Raw genomic sequence first — 22,620 nt, forward strand, 5'->3', positions numbered from 1 at the left:
ATGTCCCTACCTTTAAAATTAAAACGTGAAAAATTGGACCCAGCCAAAAAAACTCGTTGGGGACTGGAGAAGTGTGCTCATTCAACCCTTCATCCCTCACGCTCCCTGTCCCGGGGTTTGTCGGGGTCCCGGCGCAGTTGAAACCCTGAAGGCAGGAGTGTTCCCCTCTCCCCTCCCCCCATCGAGGTGCCCTCGGGTGGAAGCGCTGCAGGTTCGGGCTCGGGAACCCCGGAGTCCGGGGAGAGAAGCGACCCCTCCACGGCTGCCGCAAGCCCCGAAAGCAGCAACAGCCAGACCCGGTGTGAACCGGCGCCACCCCAATCCGAGGAGCGGGGTTTGTGCTAGAAAAGGCGCCGCCGCGGCCCCGGGCCCCGGCTGCCCCTCCCGAGCCCGGGCTCCCCGCCCGCCCGCCGTCCCGGCCTCGCTGCGCGCCAGGAGCAGCTCCGCGGCGCGAGAGGCGAATGGGAGCGGCGGCCAGGCGGGCCGCGGCTCGGGCGACCGCGGAGGCGGCGGGCAGGGCGCGTGCGCACTGCAGGGGCGCCAGATTTGGCGGGAGGGGGAGTGTCCAAACCTCTTTGTTTGATGGCATCTGTTTACAGAGTTACACTTTAATATCAACCTGTTTCCTCCTCCTCCTTCTCCTCCTTTTCTCCTCCTCCTTCTCCTCCTCCTCCTCCTCCTCAGTGACCTCCTTCTCCTCCCCTCTCTCCAGAGAAACTTCTACCGGCGGTGCGGAGCGCCGCTGCGCAGCCGGGGGAGGACGCAGGCAAGGCGGAGAGCAGCGGGAGGCGGCAACCGGTGCGGTCCCCGGGGCTCTTGGTGGAGCCCCGGCCCGCCTCGCCATGGCCCGGAGACCCCGGCACAGGTAATGGGGAGGCTGGGCGGGCGACCTCGGGCCAGGGCGCGCGGGGATCCAGGCATCCGGGAGCAGGTGGGAACGCCTGCCCTCTTGGTTTGCGGTGCTGTCAGCCAGGACCGTGGTGGCAGAAGCTACTCTGGAGAAGGATAAATGGAAAACTCTCAGCGAAAAGCGCACCGGTGGGAAGCATGCCCGGGGGGGGCTCTTTTTTTTTCTTTTGCCTTTTCTCTTTCTTTTCTTTTTTCTTTCTTTCTTTTTTTCTTTTTTTGCAAGTTGCTCGGGATACGTTTTTCTTTGGTGGTGGTGGTGGTGGTGGTGGTATGGGCGGGGGTTGGGGGGCTCGGCACTCTTCAGCTAAGGACTGGACGGTTGGCTCCATCAGACCCGAGGAGCCCACCAGGTGTTTGGCTTGATGCCCCGAGTGTCGGTGAAGCTCCGGAGTCGCAGCCTGATTGCTGCATGCATTGAGGTGTGTTTGCACTTGAAGAGCATATGGCAGATATAGGGAAAGGCCGGGTGGTTTAGTGACTGACTGTAGGTAGTTCATTTAAATTTCATTCATTCATTATGGAGGCGAGAGAGGTGTCAGCTGACAGGCAGGCGGCTGCAAAGATTTTAGGGGGACAAAATGGGCTTGCAGATTGTTTTAAACCCTGTTGTTGGAAGATTCTTGTGCTTGTTCTGGGAGAAGCTTTTATTTCTACTGCAAACACTGCATGTGCCCGCGCGTCGCACATGTCACCGCACCGGCCGAGATGATGTGTGCACACTCTTTCCATTTTGGCCCCACCTTCGGGAAGAGGGATCCGAAAGAGAGAAAGAGAGAGCTCCTCCTCGGAACTGTCAGTTGCTAGCAGCTCAAGTCCGGCCGGCCTTGGGGTTTCCCAAAGACACGGCGGGGTCTCCCAGAGAGCAACGGATGCGGGACTTAGCTCGGTGGCGGTCGCCACTTGGCGCAAAGTGCTGGAGGCTGGCAGCACCCAAGGCAGCTGCAGCGCACCCGGGGCGATGTCGCCGCTCTTCTCCTGGGCCAAGCACATGTGGAAGCAGCTGAGGTCGCCGCTGCTCCCGGCACTCTGCTCCAGCTGCTTTAGGTAGCCCGCCTCTGGCAAAGCCACCAGACGACCCTAAGGAAGATTCTGGAAAAAAAAAAAAAAAGTCCGCGGAGACAAAGTTTATTCACGCCCGCCTTTCCACCCGTGGTTTGATTTTTTTTTTTAAAAGCTTTTTTGTTTTGTTTTGTTTTGAGCCATCAGGTACTGGCCTTGCAGGGCGCGGGCTCTGGGAAGTGGCAGGAACGTGGGTGTGGGCCCTGCAGCGCACCCTCGGGATGGGCCAGGCAGGGAGCCGCCACCGCTGGGCATCTGAACAAGAAGGCGGTAAATTGGGGAAGACCTTTAATCTTGGCTCCCAGTGTCTAGCCTAAGTGCCACCCTTTAAGAGGTTTCGCCTTTCGCTTTTGGGGACCTAAACCGCCAGCACCCGGGTCGGGTCACCTGTTCTGCAGAAAGCTGAAACCTGCAGCAGGAGGCGGGAGTTAGGAAGGGGTGCACCGGAGGAGGTGCGGCCCGGGCTGGCCGCCCCAAGGTTCAATCTGCACGGGGCGTGGCCGAGCAGGTTCCCCCGCGGCTCCCAGGTAGCCCGGAGCGGAGGCGGGGAGGGGCGGGAGCCTTGAACTTGACTCAGGGGGAAGAGAAACCCGGCTGCGGGCTCGGAGCCGTTTCTTGCAGGGCTAGCGTCAACTCGGCAGGGATTATTAACCAGGTCAGCGAAATGAGTCTGAACCCCTTTTCTAGAATCGAGTAGCGGCCACAGGCACTTCCTCCCGTCCCCTCCCTCTTCCCAACCCCCTCCTCCCCGGGTTCTTTTTCGTTTCTTTGCACGGTTTGTTTCCTTGATAGAATGTAACATTCATAGTTGTACTCTTGTAACCACACCGGCTCTCGCAGGTGGAGCAGTGGAGAGCATCTAGCTTGAAATCAGCCTTTGAAAGTCCTTTGACTGTTGGGTCTGAGATCTTGTCGGAGGAGATAAAGGAAAAGTTATTTCAGGTCCTTGGTCGAAATTAATCATGCTACCGAGGCGACCAGGTCATTTTAGAGCAAGGAAATCGCATGCAGAGCTCAGAGGCGAGCCCCCTTGCCAAAGCCGACAGCATCCTGGACTCTCCCAGCCGCCTCTCATAGCCTTTCAAGATATGCAAGAGTCACACGCCACATTTCACCCCGAGACTTTGGCTTTGCACATCTGCCCAGGGCTTGCTTTTTAAGAGGCACGGAAGACAGTGGAGACATGCGTTCTGGAAAGTACCTTATAAATAGAAACCCCGCCCTAATGTGTAAGGTGGGATCCACAAGAGGGAGGGAGATTTGTCCAAATCAAGCGACTAGGTGCAGCGAGAACTAGGCTTGGGAGAACTTTGCTTCTAGAGCCCGGTGCGAGCCCAGTTCTACCTCACCTGACTGTCGACTGCCCCCTGTGGGCCACTGAGGGTGTTGCTTGTTTTTAGAACTAAGTTTTGAGCAGAGGAAAATTTGCTTGGAAAATGTCCACAGTGTTGAAAGTGACACCTCCAGATCTGGACAAGCCTCACAGGCGAATCTAACGAGAGTTAAATCGGTGGCTCCAGTCTCAGATCCCGTTGGCTTTCTTGGTATCCCTGATACTTCACAAAGGGATGCTTCATCATGAAAGCTTTCCAAGTTCCTGAACAAAAAGGAATTGTCACCCAAAGATGCTGATTTACAGTTTTGGGCTCATAACTTTATCCCCTTCATAACACCGTGTTTTATATTAAAAAGAAATTCATAATTATTATTGCTCAGAAGTTATTTGCCACCTCCTGTTTACTGTTGGAAATAACTCTGCTCTTGGTTGAAAGGATTTACACTAAGTGGAAAAAAAATTATTGCAGACCATGAATAAAATTTACTGGGATTTTTTTCTTTTTGGTGGTGTTATTTTAAGGTTAGATCACATCCTGTCACCATGAAGCCTGAACCATCAGTTTGATGGTTTTAGATAATGAAAATCCCAGTGTTTGGTAAATATTTTTGCTTAACTGTTAGGGGGCTGGAAATATGCATTTAGTGAGTTAGTTCAGGAAGACAAATCTTATTATGAATGTAAGTTTGCCTTTTAAAAATAATTTTTATTATGATGTTGTCTTAGATCATTTTACTGGTCTGGGTTTGATGGGTTTTTTTTTTTCAGTTTTACAACAGATGAATTTTAGTGGAGTTGTTAAGTGCATAATTTTTCATATTTTAAGTTTTATAGAGAGTGATAACAAAACTAAACTGCAGAATTACTCTATTCAATATATGATTGATAAGTCTGGAGGTCCTTCAGCTGCCATGGAAATTCACAGTTACTCAACCTAGTTAAAAAAAAAAAAGGCTGTTTTGAAAACTCATTTTTTTTAAACATGTAGATTTCATCTGGGGGAACCCCTTGGTTTTTAATTAGATACATTGTAAGATATTTTAGACGCCATTCAGTCAGAGACAGAGAAAACAAGAGTAAGTTGGATTCTGACTAGCCAGTGCCCTGGCAATGTGCTTAGTTACTCTGGAGACAGCACTGTAAACACAAGCGTAGCTTGGGTACAGGGGATCTTGAGTTTTGAATGATTTGCAATTTATGCTAATCACAAAACAGTTTGAGGGCTATATCCTTTCCCCGGGTCTTGAAACCTTTCCTGATTAATATTTTTTTTCCTAGTATCATGGTCTTTAAGAGATGATGACAGCTATGCCTTTGAATTTATTGGTTTTGGTTTTTTATTTTACCAGACTACCAGCACTGTTGAGACATACTTGATTGGTCTGTTGTGTTTGGAAACTACTTAAATGATTTGCTATATGCCGAAGAGTTTGAGTGTGTACTTACAGAAAGCACGTGGGTTCTCCTGCGCTCATTGTCCTTAACATTAACTTTTAAACTCAAACGTCGATTGGTTGGGAGATTGCCAGGTGTGTAACTTGTCACTGATCTAACAGTAACAGGTTCAAACATGCAGAGCAATAGAAAATGCCAGGGCTCCCGGTGTCTCTGTGGATACTAGTAACAGCAGAACCAGTTTACAAACACTACAGCAACAGAATGCAGAGAACTTTGCTTACATTGTGCAAGCGTGCAAGGTTTTGTCTGTGTAGACTTTGAACAAGCTCACCGAGGAGTTTCTGTATGAGTTTCATATAATCCAGTAGTTTAGATCCTCTGCTCTCAGCCCATGTGTGTCCATTCTCATTCCTGCAGCATCTACAGTAGCGATGAAGATGATGAAGACATTGAGATGTGCGACCATGACTACGATGGGCTGTTGCCCAAATCTGGGAAGCGTCACTTGGGGAAAACTAGGTGGACCAGGGAAGAGGTAACTCGTCATTTTATCACAACATAGGGGCTGTGTAGAGTCTGTAATTGGTGAAAACTGAAATCTTGCTAAGCTCCTGTGCTCATCTGAAGACTCTTGAAGGTTCTCTTGGCACGCTGTACAGAATGCACACGCTCTGCTCCCCCAGTGTTTATTCTGATCTCTGTTTCCAACCCGTTTATGGTTCCTTGAATGCTTTCTCCTTTTTCCTTTACACGTCGCCTTTCGGTTTCTCATTAGAACCTCACCACTCCCTATGTTTTTTCACTGTATCTTCACACATTGCCTCTTCTGTGAAACTATTACTGGCTGCCATCTTCAAGGCTGGTTGCACCCTCCCGTGACCCCATGCCACTGGGCACATGCATGGCTTTATTGGTGCTATTACATGTATGTCTTTCCCAACACACTGCAGATTCCTTGAGGGCTAGGACTAAAGTATCTCTTCATCTTTGTGTTCCTCGAACCCCAAATTACTTGATAAAATGTACGATAGTAATAAATGTTCTCTGAATAAATTAATACTTTGCTATTGTCTAAGCTAAAGTGGTCATAGAACTCATTGTGTTGTAAACATATTCATCGAATATTCTTTACATATGATATTCACATGACCTATGTACATGAAAAATTATTCTGAAGACATCCAGTAACGGGCCCATTTCTTTCTAGAGAAAACACATTAAGGTATGAGGAAAGGTTTCTTCCTTCTTTACTGAACTATGACATTGATTGTTGGCTAAAATCAAAACTCCTGAGAATAGGTGGGAGTACTCCCAGGGAGGCACTTAAGAAATTCCTGTTCTGTCTGTCAAGGTCAGATACTTGGGTGTGTCCTTGGAGGATGAAGTTCTGTTGTTAACCGTGGATTCCCAGATTCTGGCTGTCTTGTCATTATGTGTGAATAGTATCTTTGCAGAAACCTATGAAGACTGTGTTTACGAAGGTGTGTGTGACCTAGTGTGTCCATGAGTGTATGAGCTGATGGAACCAGCGTGAGCGTGTCTAGTGTCTTCTGTGTTCTGACATGTTGGTTCATTCATAAACTCTGAACAGATTGATATAGATCCTTAATTACTCTACTACCTTAAGTACGCCTTCAAGTTAAAAGTGTCAAATATCTTCTGCTTTGCATATGGAGAAGGTTGAACCAATGGGAAATTGTCTTATCTTTGGCCTTATCTTTTTGGGGGGGAGGGGGGGAGTTGAATGGTGACTAACTTTAACATCGGAATTCATTTTCCCCCATTCAGTAAGAGTGTCAACAGTTACCATCTATTCAACACTAACACATGCCAGGCTTCACTGTTTTACATAATGGTATTGTGTAATCTCCAGATAACAATGTTGATACTACCATTCCTATCTTATAGATGACAATAGAAATCTGTTTATATAACTACTCAACAGCTGTGTCAAAAAAAAAAAAAGCTTTAGTGTGCCTGTGAATAAATCTATGCCCAGACCAGCATTTTACATTAATATTGGCTTTATTTGAGTGGCTTTGAAAGCTCCCCTCCCCCATTGGGAGGTTGGTTCCTTTATTCATTAAATTTAGACAGAGCTACTCAGTAGACAACTGATGTCCTAAGGTTGTCTTTACATGCCGTAGGATGAAAAGCTGAAGAAGCTGGTGGAGCAGAATGGAACCGACGATTGGAAAGTCATCGCCAATTATCTGCCTGTAAGTTCGATATTCTTTCTTTCTTTCTTTCTTTCTTTCTTTCTTTCTTTCTTTCTTTCTTTCTTTCTTTCTTTCTTTCTTCCTTTCTTTCTTTCTTTCTTTGCTTTCTCTGCTTTCTTCTTCTTCTTCTTCTTCTTCTTCTTCTTCTTCTTCTTCTTCTTCTTCTTCTTCTTCTTCCTCCTCCTCCTCCTCCTCCTCCTCCTCCTCCTCCTCCTCCTCCTCCTCCTCCCCCTCCTTCTCCTCTTCCTCTTCTTCTTGTTGAGACAGGGTTTCTCTGTGTAGCCCTGGCTGTCCTGGAACTCACTCTGTAGACCAGGCTGACCTCGAACTCAGAAATCCGCCTGCCTCTGCCTCCCAAGTGCTGGGATTAAAGGTGTGAGCCACCACCGCCTGGTGCTTTCTTGCTTTCTTTCTTCTTTTTCTCTCTTCTCTTCTTTCTTTTTTGAGAATGGAAAATCTCATCTGGATTTAAGAAATTATTGGAGAGTTTATTAAAATACTGTGTATTTGTTCATGTAGAATTAAGAGGAAAAGACCCATCCTTAATTTTTATAGCTGACTACACTACATATAATTGAGATTTCTAGAGTTACTATCAAGGAATTTTCATTTTTTTCCAACAATCATTTCTTGTTTTGTTTTAGAATACCTGGATAACATAAGTTAACGCTCTGATGGGTTGTTACAGGGTAGAATTTTAAACTTGGTATTTCCTCTAATTAGCATCTAAATTCCCCTCATTCCCATCAACAACCACATTTTTGGTATGTGGCTTTAAAATTCTAAAGTGCCTTTTGGCTTAAACCCTCCCAGCTCCATCCCGGTGATGTGGCTGCAGCCCAGGATTCTTTACATTCCTGCCCAAGCATTGATCTGGTCCCAGGGCCACCGCCCTGCCTTCTCCATCTCAGTGGCTTCCGACTGGGCTTCTCCAGGTGCACTCCTTCAGCTTCCCAAACACTGGTAGCTTCCTAATTGGCAGGGGTAGCTGAGACAGCTACTCCTAACAGCTCCGCTTCCCTAGGGTGTCTGAGTCCCCAGGCTGGGTCTCCTGCACCAACAAAAACAACAAATAAGCAAACAAACCCCCCAGCAGTGGCGACATAGATTCTCACACGAGTGAGTGAAGCAGCGAGTCCCTCTCCTATCTGGTCTCAACTTAGAGTCCTGCTGTTCTCCTCCTCTACCCACTCGTTTCCTGCTTCCTCCCCACAAGCAGGTTTAACTGTGTTCATTTCTGCTTTTTCTCCTCTGGGCTTTTCTTCCTGCTGATTTCACCCCTGCACACACACACTCCTCTCAATGTTCTCTCTTGCTTCTCCAGTTAAAAGTTCGGAGCACCCTCCAAAGGCGTATCATGAGCTCTCGAATGCCTCTGAAGGAAGTAGAACCTCATTTTAAAGAGTCCTTTCCTCCTCACCCAACAGCACTTGGCCTAGGTCTCCTCTCACAGATCAAGTCGGCCTTTGGTGGTGATCAGCTCCATATCCATCCTTTGTCTTCTAAGATCACACCTAAGAAAGCTAGAACATTGTATTGTTTTCATTCCCTCTACTGTAAGTGCTTCTGTCCCTGAACACACCAAGAGGTTTGAATGGGAGGCACTTCGGTTCTTTAGGATGGATTTTTATTGAGGTGTGGCAATGTGGAATCACTAACACATCTTAAGCCACAGAGGTACAAACCACAGACTGAGGTTAAGGTTAAGTCACGTTGGCATAGATGTGTGTAAGTAATATAATGCTCCCTCTGCACGTGGCTGACAATTCCCTTCAGGCTCCAATCTTAGACGCAGCTTGGATATACTCTCTCGTCTGTGAGCAGTGTGGGATAGATGGGTGGGCTCTCTGTACACGCTTCTAAATGTTCTTAAGATGTTTCAATTATGTATCGTCCACATGTTATCCCCATTGAACAAAGCCTTCATGTGTTCTTCATGTCTTATGGTCCCAATGCTGTGTACTTTGTCTAGAACCGGACGGACGTGCAGTGCCAGCACCGGTGGCAGAAAGTGCTGAACCCTGAGCTCATCAAAGGTCCCTGGACCAAAGAAGAAGATCAGAGAGTAAGTTCTGTCTCCATAGGTGTGTGACTTGCAGTTAGGAATATTGCTAAAACTGGTTTCTCACCTGAGGAAGCAATTCAAATCTACAAACAGGAAGCAAAGGGCTCGCTCCCGTACGTTCAGGGAGGAAAGCAGATTGTTTCGAGATCCCAAGATCTCGTGACATTGAAGTCTGATGACACTGACTCCTTCTGTAATGTTAAAACACCAATTATTCTTCTGTTTATCCCCAGGTGATTGAGCTGGTCCAGAAATACGGTCCGAAGCGTTGGTCTGTTATCGCCAAGCACTTAAAAGGGAGAATTGGAAAGCAGTGTCGGGAGAGGTGGCACAACCATTTGAATCCAGAAGTTAAGAAAACCTCCTGGACTGAAGAGGAAGACAGAATCATTTACCAGGCACACAAGAGGCTGGGAAACAGATGGGCGGAAATCGCCAAGCTGCTGCCCGGACGGTAATACTTGGTCAATAAATATATTGATTGGGAAGAACCAGGGGAGGTCACAAAAATGTTCTATGTGTGTGAAGGAATTACAGTCTAGCAATTATAAGAATTCTGTTGGATAAACCAGAATCAACGACTTTTAGAAGTAGACTAGAGCTCAGAGTTTGTTCAGTTAGACGAGGCTAGTGCCACCTCAGGGTGAGCCTGTGGCCAAGCCTTTTGGCTTTCTTTCCTCCACCATGTTCCTCCATTTGTGAAACAGCTGATTTCATGAGCTAAGGTTGAGATCAAGTAAAAGGAATGTAAGGTATTCTAAAAGCTAAAGCACCCTACATGTCTAGAAGAGAGCAGACATACAGACTGCCCTTGGGCTCAGCGGTCACTGGTCATTCTTCTACTTTAGCAATTTCTGCTTTCCTAACACCTACATTCTCCCCATTCACCACCATGTGATTACTGGTTTTTTTTCCCCCTGTGGTATGTCTAGAATTATCACGACAACTTCAAGTTTTTAAACTAATTTTAGTGTAATGTCTTTTTACTGAACAAGGTGAAGAAATGATGCCTTTGCATAGGATAATTATGAAAACTCAACCTTTGACCCGCTGTCTATATATTTATATGAATGATTTTTATTTACTTTGAGAAATACTTTTACTACAAATTTTAAAAGAAACAATATTAAAGGCATTTTTATTCTTGAGCTTTTTTGACCCCTAAGTAGGCAAAGGATTGTTTCGGGGATGGCTTATCTAGTATGTCTTAGTGTCGCACTGATGGGACATCTCCTTCGTGGCTGAGAGTTTTAAGAAGCTATGGATTTGATCAAAGGAGGTCTTTCCTCCCATGTGGCCTCAGAGGATATACTGTTAACTTTTTTAAAAGACTAACGGAGCAACTGAACTTCCTCTTTTATTTTTTTAAACACACATTTTCCCCACCCCCATGGAAATAGTAAAGATGTTTTTTACTTAATTTTTGTTTGTTTTGAGCTAAGAAACACTTCCTGGAAATCCAAAGAGTTCAGTAAAAGCACCTTGCAGTTTGAAACTATACTAGGGAGTTGTATGTGGTAGGGCCTGCCGGTAATCCCAGCATTCAGGAAGTAAGAGGCAGAAAGAGCTGGAACTCAAGGCCAGCCAGACTGCTACTTTCCAGTCTCAGGAAAACAGCCCCTACTCCTCCCCAAAGAAAGAAAATACCCTGGGGCCAGTGTCTCTCGTTCAGGTATTGCTGAGGGGGGAGAATACTGTTACCCATTATACACGGTTCCTTTGTCTGGAGAGGCTTCCAGAGGGTAAGAGGGTTTTTTGTTTTGCTTTGTTTTGTTTTGTTTTGTTTTTTGTTTTTTTGACTCAAACTTTGTGCATAGAGTTGTGAGGTAAAGAGCAGGTGCTGAGGCTTCGTCACTGCTGTTCCCAAGCTTGGCTAAGTCCTCCCTTGGTGTTTCCACCCTGCTCTGCCTCACTGTAACAAGGGCTTTGTAACAGCTGGGACTCTAAGTTCTATTAAATTTCCCTGGCACGCGAATACTGAGAACCCATGCCTTTATCCAGGAGTCAAAAGGCTAAAATAAAATCCGCAGGAAGCTTGATTCATCCCAAACTACGTGAGCAAGAGAAGTCTATGGATTCTCCAGTTAGGTGACAAGGTAGAGTAGTTGAAGACAATTAAAAGGAGGAAAAGAAAAGTTAGTGGGACCACAGTAATTAAAAAGAGAAAATAAAAGTGGAACCACAGGCCGGGCAGTGGTGGCACACACCTTTAATCCCAGCACTTGGGAGGCAGAGGCAGAGGCAGGCAGATTTCTGAGTTTGAGGCCAGCCTGGTCAGAATAGCCAGGGCTACAACCCTGTCTCGGAAAAAAAAAAGTGGAACCACAGAAATTAAAGGGTTTTTTTTTGTTTGTTTGTTTTGAGACAGGGTTTCTCTGTACAGCCCTGGCTGTCCTGGAACTCACTCTGTAGACCAGGCTGGTCTCGAGCTCAGAAATCTGCCTGTCTCTGCCTCCCAAGTGCTGGGATTAAAGGTGTGCGCCACCACTGCCTGGCTTTTTTATTTTTATTTTTTAGAAACAGTTTTCTGTCGATTGATTGTAATCTGAGTCAACAGTTTTATAAAGTTTGTGTGTGGTATGTTTCTACACAGGACTGATAATGCTATCAAGAACCACTGGAATTCCACCATGCGCCGCAAGGTAGAACAGGAAGGCTACCTGCAGGAGCCTTCCAAAGCCAGCCAGACGCCAGTGGCCACTAGCTTCCAGAAGAGCAATCATTTGATGGGGTTCACTCACGCCTCACCCCCATCTCAGCTCTCTCCAACTGGCCAGTCCTCAGTCAACAGCGAATATCCCTATTACCACATCACCGAAGCACAAAACGTAAGCCACTCCTGAGGATGTAGAGGGAGGAGAGAGGCGCTTATATCACTCCAGGTCATAAAAATACTTTACAGTCGTGTGGTTTGCATAGATGTAGTACAGGCATGGTCACAGATGGCCGTCAGCTGTGGGAGGTAGGGGAAAGTACACTTGACTTATGTTTCTGAAAACAAGAATGAGAAGAAGTTTGTCCATCACATAGAAGTAGTGCTGAATAGAACCAAAGTCGTCTGATTCTAGTTTTCTGCTCCCGACCTGATTTAAAGATAGTTTTTTTTAAATGTAAATATACATGTGCATTGCTAAGTCTTAAGAGTGGACAAAGATAGGTGCATAGTCCAATAGCTTTCTTTTCCAAAATGAGAAATTGATGTAATATTACATTTAAAGCCATAAAGAGAAGATAGCTAACCTCTGAAATACAAAGGGAGATTATAAGTTCAATTCTGGCAATGATCAGAAGAAAATGAATTGATTTATACATCCAGTAAATGTTTACTTTCTTACTCAGTCAAGGGCAGTACTGTGATATTCATTTAATGATGTTCCCCCTTTATCCTCAGTTGGGTGGGTATCATTTCTTCCTCATTTCTAGACATCCATATCTAGTGAAAGAAATCGCTTTCACAGTCCATGGGAACAAAGTCTCAAGAGGAGAATATCAAGAAATGCTTATCATAGAGCTGATGATAAAAAAAAATGGCAAAACCCACCTGAGAATCACAAAGATCATATGCAAATTTCATGTAAAACATATTCATGAGTAGTTTTCACTTGGCTCTATCTGTTTCTTAGATTTGACTACAGAATTTCCAAACCGGTCTCCAGTGAATGAATTATCATAAAAGCTTCTGTGCTTTTTATTAAAAGGGAACATTATTCTAAGAAAAGTACCCCTGGTGACAAATCTTTCACACATCCATGAACACTTTCCTATTGTTCCTTTCTCTGATTGAGGAATGTTTTCTGTTGGGATAGACAGACCCCTTGGGCCTCTCTCCCTGTGTTTCCTGAACTAGTTTGCCATTTTTAGATATCTAGCGGAACTTCAAGTTAGAGAAGTTTTTTGTTTGTTTGTTTGTTTGTTTGTTTTAATCATTCTGTGAATTTTATCAACCAAGTACTTTCCCCCTTGTCCCAGAGCAAAACTTTAGAGAGTTGCGTGCCCCTTAAGCACTTGTTGAGCAGGAATGATTTAGTCTTTGTTTTGTTTCCCTGGTCTAGATATCCAGTCACGGTCCATATCCTGTTGCGTTGCACGTAAATATAGTCAATGTCCCTCAGCCAGCCGCTGCGGCCATCCAGGTGAGATCATCTGATGGGTAACCCCGTTAGCTGGGCAAGACACTGCTTTTAAAGAACACTTTCCTACAAACACACACATATTTTATCCCCTGTAATAGAAAGAAAAGCCAACAGTGTTGCCAACCGACTTTGGGCTAGCCTTTCCCCTTGGTGGCTTCTGGAATCTTCTGACGTATCCGTGCGCATGCCTTATCTCTTGTCACCTTTAGTCATCTGCCACTTTAAGCAGATAGTGGCGAATTTCGTGGGGTCGTTCCACACGGAAGCTCCCTGACCTGTGTGAGGTAGCTCTCCCTCAGACCTTGTCTTTCCCTGCTTCACTTGAAACTCTAGAGACACTATAACGACGAAGACCCTGAGAAGGAAAAACGAATAAAGGAACTGGAGTTGCTCCTGATGTCAACAGAGAATGAACTGAAGGGACAGCAGGCATTACCAGTAAGACTGTCCCCTCGGGATGGGAAGCTTTGCTCTGTACTCTCTCTCCCCTGTGTCTCCTCTTCTGTCCCCGCCAAGTTCTGTGTATCTGTTAGCAATGCTCAAGCAACAGAAACTGCTACTGATAACTGATAAAAGCCTGTTAGTCTCAGAGTGTGCATTAACTGAAGTGGAAGTCACTGTTTTATAACAGGACCACAGTAGCCACTTGTGACCATCAGCATCTACATTTTAACAAATCAGAAAGCTTTATGTCCAGGCTTTGCCTGTTGGCTTGATTTGTTTACTTTTATCTTTTAGCCTGTGTTTACATTTCTTTCAACCTCAAATTCCATTTGAAGTGTATACGTATATACGTGTTTTTTTTTTTAGGGATATATACATAAGCCACTTCTTTAAGTGATTGCTATCTTTTGTTTTCATGTGTGAAAGCTCTCCAATCAGTAGCGATAATGTGTTTGTGTAAACATGCACATGTTCCCATAGGTTTGTGCACATATGCATGCAGATATATGTGCAGACATATGTCCAGGTCAGAGGTTGACACTGAGTGTCTTTCTTGCTAGATCTCCACATTAAAAATGTAATTTTCGCCGGGCGGTGGTGGCGCATGCCTGTAATCCCATCACTCTGGGAGGCAGAGACAGGTGGATTTCTGACTTCGAGGCCAGACTGGTCTACAGAGTGAGTTCCAGGCCAGCCAGAGCTATACAGAGAAACCCTGACTTGAAAAAAACAAATCAAAAAATGTAATTGTCGTTGTGTCTGCATGTGCATACATGCCTGTGTGCACTCTTAGCTGTCAGAGGACAGCTTTCCAGAATGAATTCTTTCCTTCTACCATGGGCTCTGGGGATAGAACTTTTTTTTTTTAACTGCCAGTTTTTTTTTTTTTTTTAACTGAGCTCAGGGGTCTACCCGTCTCTACCTCTCCAGTGCTGGGGTTACAAAATCAAACCGCTGTGGGTGCCGGGAGACCAAATCCAAGTTCTGATGTTTGCTTGACAGTCACCTTTCAGACTGAGACAGCCCCCTTCCCTTCCTTTTTGGTACTGACAGTTGAGCCTAGGGTCTCACACGCCACGCTACATAGCACACTGCCACGCCCCTCCCCCAGCCCCCCAGCTGCAGCTCTAGTCCTTGGTGGACCATTTCTGAATCCTCGAATGGGCAGCTCAGTTTGCACTTTGATGCATTGGTAGTTTTGCCAAGAAGTGAGTATGTGAAAAGTGATACCCACTAAGGGGATTCTTCAGGTGAAAGGTCCTTCGCTGTTGTTGTTAAATAATTATAATGTGCTTGTGCTGGTTCAACCACTTTTGAACTTTGGTTACTATTTTGCAATTTCTCCTCTTGCATGGTCATTCTGTAAGGGGACGTCTGTTAACTTGATCTACTTTCCCAACCACATATACTCTGCAGCCCTAGCTTGCATCAGTGCACAATCTATATCCTTAAAAAAAAAAAAAGAAGAATAGAAGCACCAGGATATGTACAGATAAAAGCAATGCTAACCATTGAATCCTTTCAAGGGCTTAACATGCAAATAGGACCATTCTTAAGTCATGGCGATTCAGGAGCCATTTGCAAATTAAACTCCAATGGATTTCTGAGACACCCAAGACTTGTGTTTTGTAGCAGTCCCAAGGTTTAACAAGTGACTAAAATTGTAGCAACTGAAGCAATTCTGTAGGTATGAATTGGAGCGCTATTGCAAAGCTGTCTAAAAGGAAACATCTTGACAACTGTCTGGCAGGCTCGAGTTTTTTGGATGAAGCAACCACTTTTTATCTTGCCTTCAACAGCATTTGATACCTTGTGCAACATCGTTGCTGAGTTTCTTCTTCCCTTCTTCTCCCCATCCTTATTTCTACACACCCCCTCCCTCAGACACAGAACCACATTTGCAGCTATCCCGGGTGGCACAGCACCTCCATGGTGGACCAGACCAGACCTCATGGAGACAGCGCACCTGTTTCCTGTTTGGGAGAACACCATGCCACCCCCTCTCTGCCTGCAGACCCTGGCTCTCTACCTGAAGAAAGCGCCTCTCCAGCACGGTGCATGATCGTCCACCAGGGCACCATTCTGGACAATGTTAAGAACCTCTTAGAATTTGCAGAAACACTCCAGTTTATAGATTCTGTAAGTAGAATTGCTAAGGCATGTTCATGTTTCTGGAAGAGGAGTTGAGAACCGGTATATCATAAATCATTGCTATTCTTCTATTCATGTAAAGTGAAAAACCTTTAGCTTTTATGATTCCACAGATTTAGTAGGCTACCCACACAATTTTTGTGTGTGTGTTTTTGCCTTCCAAATGTAAATTATGAAGTTCTGACTTACCATAGCTGTGTCTGAACTATTTTAACAGACTTTCTTATATTTTGCTTACATTTTCGTGATTCTCTAGAAAATTTCTTTGCTGTTTTGGTTTTGTTTGCTTTTTGTTTTGTTTTGTCTATTTTGGGACAGTACGATTACACTTACATTTCCTCATAGTCTTAAGCTTTCAGTTCAAGAGTGGGGCATAGATTTCTCTACAGAATATTGAACCCTGATTAACAATCAGGATCACCAAAATAAACCTTATCTTGAGTGAAACAAATTTGTGTTCAGTAACCACTCAGTTCATTTTCTTGGTCTCCTAATTGGTTAAAAAGCATTTATTCCCTACACACGGGACAGGGCCAGCTATCGCCATAATGCATCATCCAGAAATGTTTTCTGTTTGCTTTAAATTGCATGCAAAAGAGAGTGCCTGAGCTTCCCACAGTAGATGTGCAAGGCAGCCCATGCCCCTGTGGTCCCCAACCGAGAAGTCAGGCAGGCCCAGCGTTTTCTTGCACCCAGCATCCATTGCTGTTTTGGGGTGATGGTGGCGCTGTCACTTGCATACCATCTCAGAGCTCTGTGCCTCCCACGTTGTTTCAGGATTCTTCATGGTGTGATCTCAGCAGTTTTGAATTCTCTGAAGAAGCGGCAGCTTTTTCACCTAGCCAGGAGCACACAGGCAAAGCCTTCCAGCTTCAGCAAAGAGAGGGTCGTGGGACTAGACCTGCCGGAGAGCCTAGCCTGAGGGTGACCAGGCGAGAGCTGAGCGAGGCTTCCCTCTGCCCAGCCAAAGCCTCACCCCAAGCGAGGCACAGCAAGGTTCCGCTGGTCGTCCTACGAAAAAGGCGGGGCCAGGCCAGCCCCCTAGCCGCTGGAGACTCTAGCGCCTCCCTCTTTGCTGACGTCATCAGCTCAACTCCAAAGCGTTCCCCTGTCAAAAGCCAACCCTTCTCTCCCTCGCAGGTAGAGCACAATTTCTGCACAGCTGTTACTAACGTTCAGCATACACCCGAGCCTTAATCATTAGAAACTAATCTTTTCAGCAAATGACTAACGACTGCCGTCCTGGCAGATTTAATTCCGCGTTGAGTCTCACTGAGGTAAAGGTGGCCGGCTTCCTAGCATTTGGGCTGGCTGAAGGCCACAATGGTGATTTTATCGCATCTCTTTCTCTCGAAGTCTTGGTGTTTTGGAAGATGGATGGATAGCTGCATGAGATGTGTTTCCATTTCCTTTTCCACTACAGTTTAACATTTCTGCCCCTGCCCCCTTCTCCCGTGTCATCCCCGCCTCTTCAAATTTTACCATGTTTTCTGCCTCTTTGTTCATTGACTACTAAGTGATTTACTGACCCTGGGGAGGATGGAACCAAAATATGAATACATAAAATTTGGATTACAACTAGGAAATGAAACCAGTATGTCCCTTCTATAAGCGGGGAAGTTTATGGAGAGGATGAAAAAGAGATGCTTCCTCAAAATAATTTAACATTTTCAACACTGGGTCTTTTAAATTTTGCTATGATATTTTACTAGGGCACTGTTTGCCAAAGAATATTCTTATTTCATATAATGTTCTTAAGGTATACAACATTGTAATGCTTAGCAGAGCCACATATTTCTAAATTATAATTAAGAGACAATTTGGCTTTTTAACATTTTTTCCCTAATTATATCGGTTGAAAGTTTTGTATTTTGTTTTACTTTACTTCATTTTATCATCATCATCATCATCATCATCATCATCGTGGTTTTTAAATTTTAACCTGGGGCCTTATGTGTGCTAGGGAAGTGCTCTACCACTGAGCTATACAAAGCTCTGGACTTGTTTTTAATAGAACTTTAAGTATAGACAAATGATCTCCCCACTCCCCAAACAGGTGGGTTCCCCTCCCCATATTTTTCTAAACCGTGTTTTGTGAAATCATTTCTGCAGATGTCTTAGGAAAAAGAATCTAGGTAGACCTAAGAGTTTGGGAAATGCTAACTCAGGCTTTAAAAGACTTCTTCACTAGAGAGGGTGCTTCAGACTTGGTGCTTGTTTGGATTTTTTAGTTTTTTAATTTTTCAGATCGCAGACAGTCTTTTATTCCACTCAGCTTGCTTCATGTTCCTGAGCTCAAGAGACATTCTGGCTTCTGAGTGACTGTGACTCAGGCAGCAGCCACTGCACCTGACTTCCCTGAGAGCTCTAAGTGCGTTCATTAGTCTGTGCAAAGAGATAATCAGATCCATTGCCTTTTCCAATCCTGGGTTACCTTGCGAACTTCAGGATTCTGAGAGCTATTCCTTACTAGACAATTTCCCACACAACACAAACCCTACGTAAATAATAGTCTGACTTATTAGATCATTAAACTGAGAAAACCAAATGTGAAAGAAAACGAAAATAATCTTTTTAATGTTGATCAGAAGCATGTATCGCTCCCTTAAATGACAAGTGTCATTTACAGAGAAGATTTTCTTTAAATTTTGCGAGGTTTTTAGCTTTGACCCTCTCGATTTCCTTTCTTATAAATATCTAAACTTTGCCTAATCAGGTGGAATAAATCAATATGCTCACCAGCACTCCAACACTGAATGGTTGTTAATGTCATAGTTGGGGCTATGAGTCACTAGAGGACTTGCTTGTCGTCTGGGGTTTGGCTTCAAATTGCATAACTACAGACTTGTTATTTAATCTGTTTGTCTGTCTTCTTTCCTTCCTTCCTTCCTTCCTTCCTTCCTTCCTTCCTTCCTTCCTTCCTTCCTTCTTTCCTTCCTTTCTTTTTTCCCTCCTTTCTTTCCTCCATATTTAGTTCTTGAACACTTCCAACAACCACGAAAGCTCTGGCTTGGACGTACCTACCTTACCCTCTACGCCTCTCACTGGTCACAAACTGACGCCATGCCACCGAGACCAGACTGTGAAAACCCAGAAGGAAAACTCCATGTAAGTCTCAGTTCAATAAGAAACATGTTTAGTTTATTTATTCATGTGAATACAAAGTCTGACCTTCTTGCATGTGTGTAATGCATTCACTGTATGTGTGCTATGCATTCCTGTAATGGATACATCCTGCGCATGTTGCAACTAACCAGGGTAGAAAGTAGGAAATGAGCTAATTACCTTTTGTAGTACATCCCAATGTTTCATATGCATGCAGAGGTAGTTCTTGTACGATACCCCGGGCAGGTTCTTCTTTATACTGTTTTTCAATATCCTTACTAAAATCAAACAAAAGAGACCGAACCATTCAGAATAAAATTGGAAAATGGTTCATATTTTGGGGTTTTTTTTGTTTGTTTGTTTTGGTTTTTGGTTTTTTGGTTTTTTGGATTTGGTTTTTTCAAGACAGGGTTTCTCTGTATAGCCTTGGCTGTCCTGGAGATCACTCTGTAGACCAGGCTGGCCTCCAACTCAGAAATCCGCCTGCCTCTGCCTCCCAGAGTGCTGGGATTACAGGCATGCGCCACCACCGCCCGGCTTAGTTTGTATTTTTAATCTTATTTTTAATTTTATAACAAATGCATTAGGATCTTTTTACATTCTCACAGGAATGAAAATGTATGTGTGTATGTATGTATGTATGTATGTATGTATGTATGTATTTCAAAACCCAGGGGTGATTAAGTAGTTGAAAGTAAGTGCATTCTTATTACTTCCAAATAAAAGCAAAGTTTTAGACGCTAACATGTTTTCCAGTTTTGGCCCCCTTTGAGAGAGTAAATGAGATGGTTTGCAAATGATACCCGATATCACGGTACTTATTGGCATGGTACAGAGCCAGGGTCATTACCTTTGTCTTCAGGCCCATCCTCAAAAGGTGGGAACTACTTCTTAGTCTTGGGCATACTAGTCTGAAATATTTGTTGATCCTCAATATGATTTACTACAGACCTACTATCCCTTAGTAAATGCATGTGGTTAGTGAGCATACCTCTTCCTTGTCAGTCACAGCCTCTCAGTGTCCATGCTGATGGCGTCATAAGGGATCCGTGTCTTTTTTATTGAGCCTTCGTTTGTTCTCTTCTTTAGCTTTAGAACTCCAGCTATCAAAAGGTCAATTCTCGAAAGCTCTCCTAGAACTCCCACACCGTTCAAACATGCCCTTGCAGCTCAAGAGATTAAATACGGTCCCCTGAAGATGCTAGTAAGTTCACGAACGGTGCTTAGATTCGGTAAGCTCGTGAGTGTAGACAAGTTTCCTCTGATCTGGAAATATCCACTCTTCCCCTTAGCCTCAGACCCCCTCTCACGTAGTGGAAGACCTTCAAGATGTGATCAAGCAGGAATCTGATGAAGCTGGAATCGTTGCTGAGTTTCAAGAGAATGGACCACCACTACTGAAGAAAATCAAGCAGGAGGTAAGTCCTTCTAGCTGCTCTGTGTACTTGGGACTGCTTGGCATCACTGCTAAGTAACAGTGACCTTTTTCATGCAAGACATTCACGCAAGCAAGTTGAAAGGCACTGTCGTAATGTGGACTTGAACCTTCCAATTGGAAAGTCACTTCCGTCAACTTCTTTAGACTGAAAAGATGCTAGAGGGGGTAAAGGGAAGAGGGGGCAGTGGGCTTATACTCCTCTTTCAAAATTTATTGGCGACTTATCGATAGTATTAATCACACAGATGCAAAGAGAAAGACTACCAACTCAGATCATGACCAAATTAATTAGAGCAAACTTTTTTTTATTTGTGTGCACAAGTTATTTCTCTGTAAGGCAAGAGATTAGCACTGGACATGGGGGGAATGAGGGTTTTGTAGTTCAGGAGTAGAGGGTTTCCAAATGGGGGATTTGGTAGGCAAAAAGCTGGGTTACGAGAACTGAATATAAGCAAATTGGTGAGAACAACCTCATAAAACAAGGACATAGTTAACGTGATCATGACAAGATGGTCATAACAACCTTTGAAGCAAAGGCCGTTTCCTGGAACAGGCAGGACAGAGCCATTTGTAGTTAAGGTTCCAGGTGAAACATAGCTCAATCCTTGAGAAACAGAGATTTAATCATAAACAAGAATGGGTCTAATTTGTCGTTATTGTAAGATGGCTTTCAGCCTAAGATGGAGGCAGGCCGGTTTATCAGTAGAGGGGGATGGGTAGGAGGATGGATAGACAGGCAGACCACAGATAAATATATGCCAGATTTATTCCTGTTGTCTTTCTAAAGACTAAGAAATGGTTTATTCTAAGAGTGACCATGCCCAGAGAATGTAGATTCAAGTAACCCTGAGTGGTTTGACCCCTCAGAGAACAGGAGTTTGCAAGCGCAAGAGAATGAAATTGTAGCCATCGAGAATCAAGGCGTTAGCTTATTAGGAAGAGTCGCTTCCAAGGAGGCTGAACTTCCTTTCATGGAAGGCGTTGTGCTTGCAAGACGTGGTAGCAATTTATGCCTGAGAATAAATGACTCCCGAAAGTCTTTCTTCCATACAAAGCACTTCCTGTTTGCTTTTAGGTGGAGTCTCCAACTGATAAAACGGGAAACTTCTTCTGCTCAAACCACTGGGAAGAGAACAGCCTGAGCACCCAGCTGTTCCCTCAGGCATCTCCCGTGGCCGATGCCCCAGTAAGTAGCAGGCAGAGCCCTGACCCTTCTGTGATCAGGTGTCCATAGAGTCCCCCGTGCAGCACGTGGGACCCTTTTGCCTTCAGCACTCACCCGTCAGAGCACCTGGTTTCTAAATATTCACACCCACATGATTCTTTTTCATTTGCTTTATTTGACTTTCTAAATGTTGTGTTTCCTCCTAGTTAAGCAATGTGCTGTTTGGTCCCATGTGGTATCTAGCATAGAGTTAATCATGGTGTGGACCCAATACTTGGCATGTTAGGAGCCTGACCTAGGCATCCTTACATAGCCACAGGAGAATGGCCCAAGACCAGATGCTCACATTGCATAATTATAATGGCATGATAGTCTCATGTAACCCATTTGATCCTCCTGTGTACTTTACCTTGGTTTTAGATGAACTCATCTCTCACCTTGTATAAATGCTGTGTCAGTAGCACTTCTCTGTCTTCGTGTTTTGACCCGTGAATCCATGGATGCAAAGCAGAAGGCCTGTCACCTTGCTCCGGTGTCACAGCCTAACAGTCCGTGGATAGCCTCTCCTACAGCTTTTGGATGACCGGAGCTTAGGAAAACTATGAATACTTACTCAGTGTGTTAACTGTGAAGTACCATTTCACAGGCTTTAGATGAATTAAATCGTGCAGTTCTCAAAATAACATTGTAGCATTTTCACTTTCATTAAAGCAACTGCGAGTTGGGTAACTTAGTGCTTTGGTTGCTCAATATTATATATTTAACTGGGTGCTGTTGCATTAGAACTTTGAAAGTCTGTTTGTAAATACCATGTTTTCACTATTCGTAGTTTATGTTGCTGTTGATTTGTAGATCTCAAACACTTTTGTGCCTATATATATATATATATATATATACATATATATATATATATGTGTGTGTGTGTGTGTGTGTGTATCATAAAGACGTCTTATTGGCGCATCTTTAGAAGAATGGATTAATAAATTCATTTAGTAGATAGAGAGTACATGCCACATGCTTAGAATTAAGTAAGGCCCTACAAATGCTTTTCACCATTTTGGTGATGTTGCAGCAGTGAGATAAAAAGCCTGTATAGAGTTGACTCCTTTCTCAGCTCACAGAGAAGGGAATTTCTGGTCGATGCTTGGCGTTTCTTTACGCTAATGTGTGTCATCTCACAGTAATCTCTCTAGAGTTA

General features: G+C 44.4%; 1 protein-coding gene across 2 annotated transcripts in view; it reads left to right on the forward strand.

Moving 5' to 3' along the window:
* Nucleotides 1-604: 604 nt before the first annotated feature.
* The window catches only part of Myb (MYB proto-oncogene, transcription factor), a 37,406-nt gene continuing 15,390 nt past the window's right edge, over nucleotides 605-22,620 (forward strand). The window contains exons 1-14 of one of the 2 annotated variants that reach the window (XM_052169373.1): nucleotides 605-865; nucleotides 5,120-5,237; nucleotides 6,850-6,921; nucleotides 8,894-8,986; nucleotides 9,220-9,440; nucleotides 11,580-11,814; nucleotides 13,039-13,119; nucleotides 13,453-13,557; nucleotides 15,448-15,702; nucleotides 16,492-16,854; nucleotides 18,689-18,822; nucleotides 19,909-20,023; nucleotides 20,112-20,237; nucleotides 21,333-21,443. In XM_052169373.1, coding sequence (XP_052025333.1) covers nucleotides 843-865; nucleotides 5,120-5,237; nucleotides 6,850-6,921; nucleotides 8,894-8,986; nucleotides 9,220-9,440; nucleotides 11,580-11,814; nucleotides 13,039-13,119; nucleotides 13,453-13,557; nucleotides 15,448-15,702; nucleotides 16,492-16,854; nucleotides 18,689-18,822; nucleotides 19,909-20,023; nucleotides 20,112-20,237; nucleotides 21,333-21,443 — 2,052 coding nt within the window. In that variant the 5' untranslated portion in view covers nucleotides 605-842. The remainder of the gene's footprint in view (nucleotides 866-5,119; nucleotides 5,238-6,849; nucleotides 6,922-8,893; nucleotides 8,987-9,219; nucleotides 9,441-11,579; nucleotides 11,815-13,038; nucleotides 13,120-13,452; nucleotides 13,558-15,447; nucleotides 15,703-16,491; nucleotides 16,855-18,688; nucleotides 18,823-19,908; nucleotides 20,024-20,111; nucleotides 20,238-21,332; nucleotides 21,444-22,620) is intronic. The other variant, XM_052169375.1, reaches the window with a different exon arrangement.

This window comes from Apodemus sylvaticus, chromosome 23 (assembly GCF_947179515.1).
Source record: "Apodemus sylvaticus chromosome 23, mApoSyl1.1, whole genome shotgun sequence".
In the NCBI taxonomy this organism is placed as follows: Eukaryota; Metazoa; Chordata; class Mammalia; order Rodentia; family Muridae; genus Apodemus; species Apodemus sylvaticus.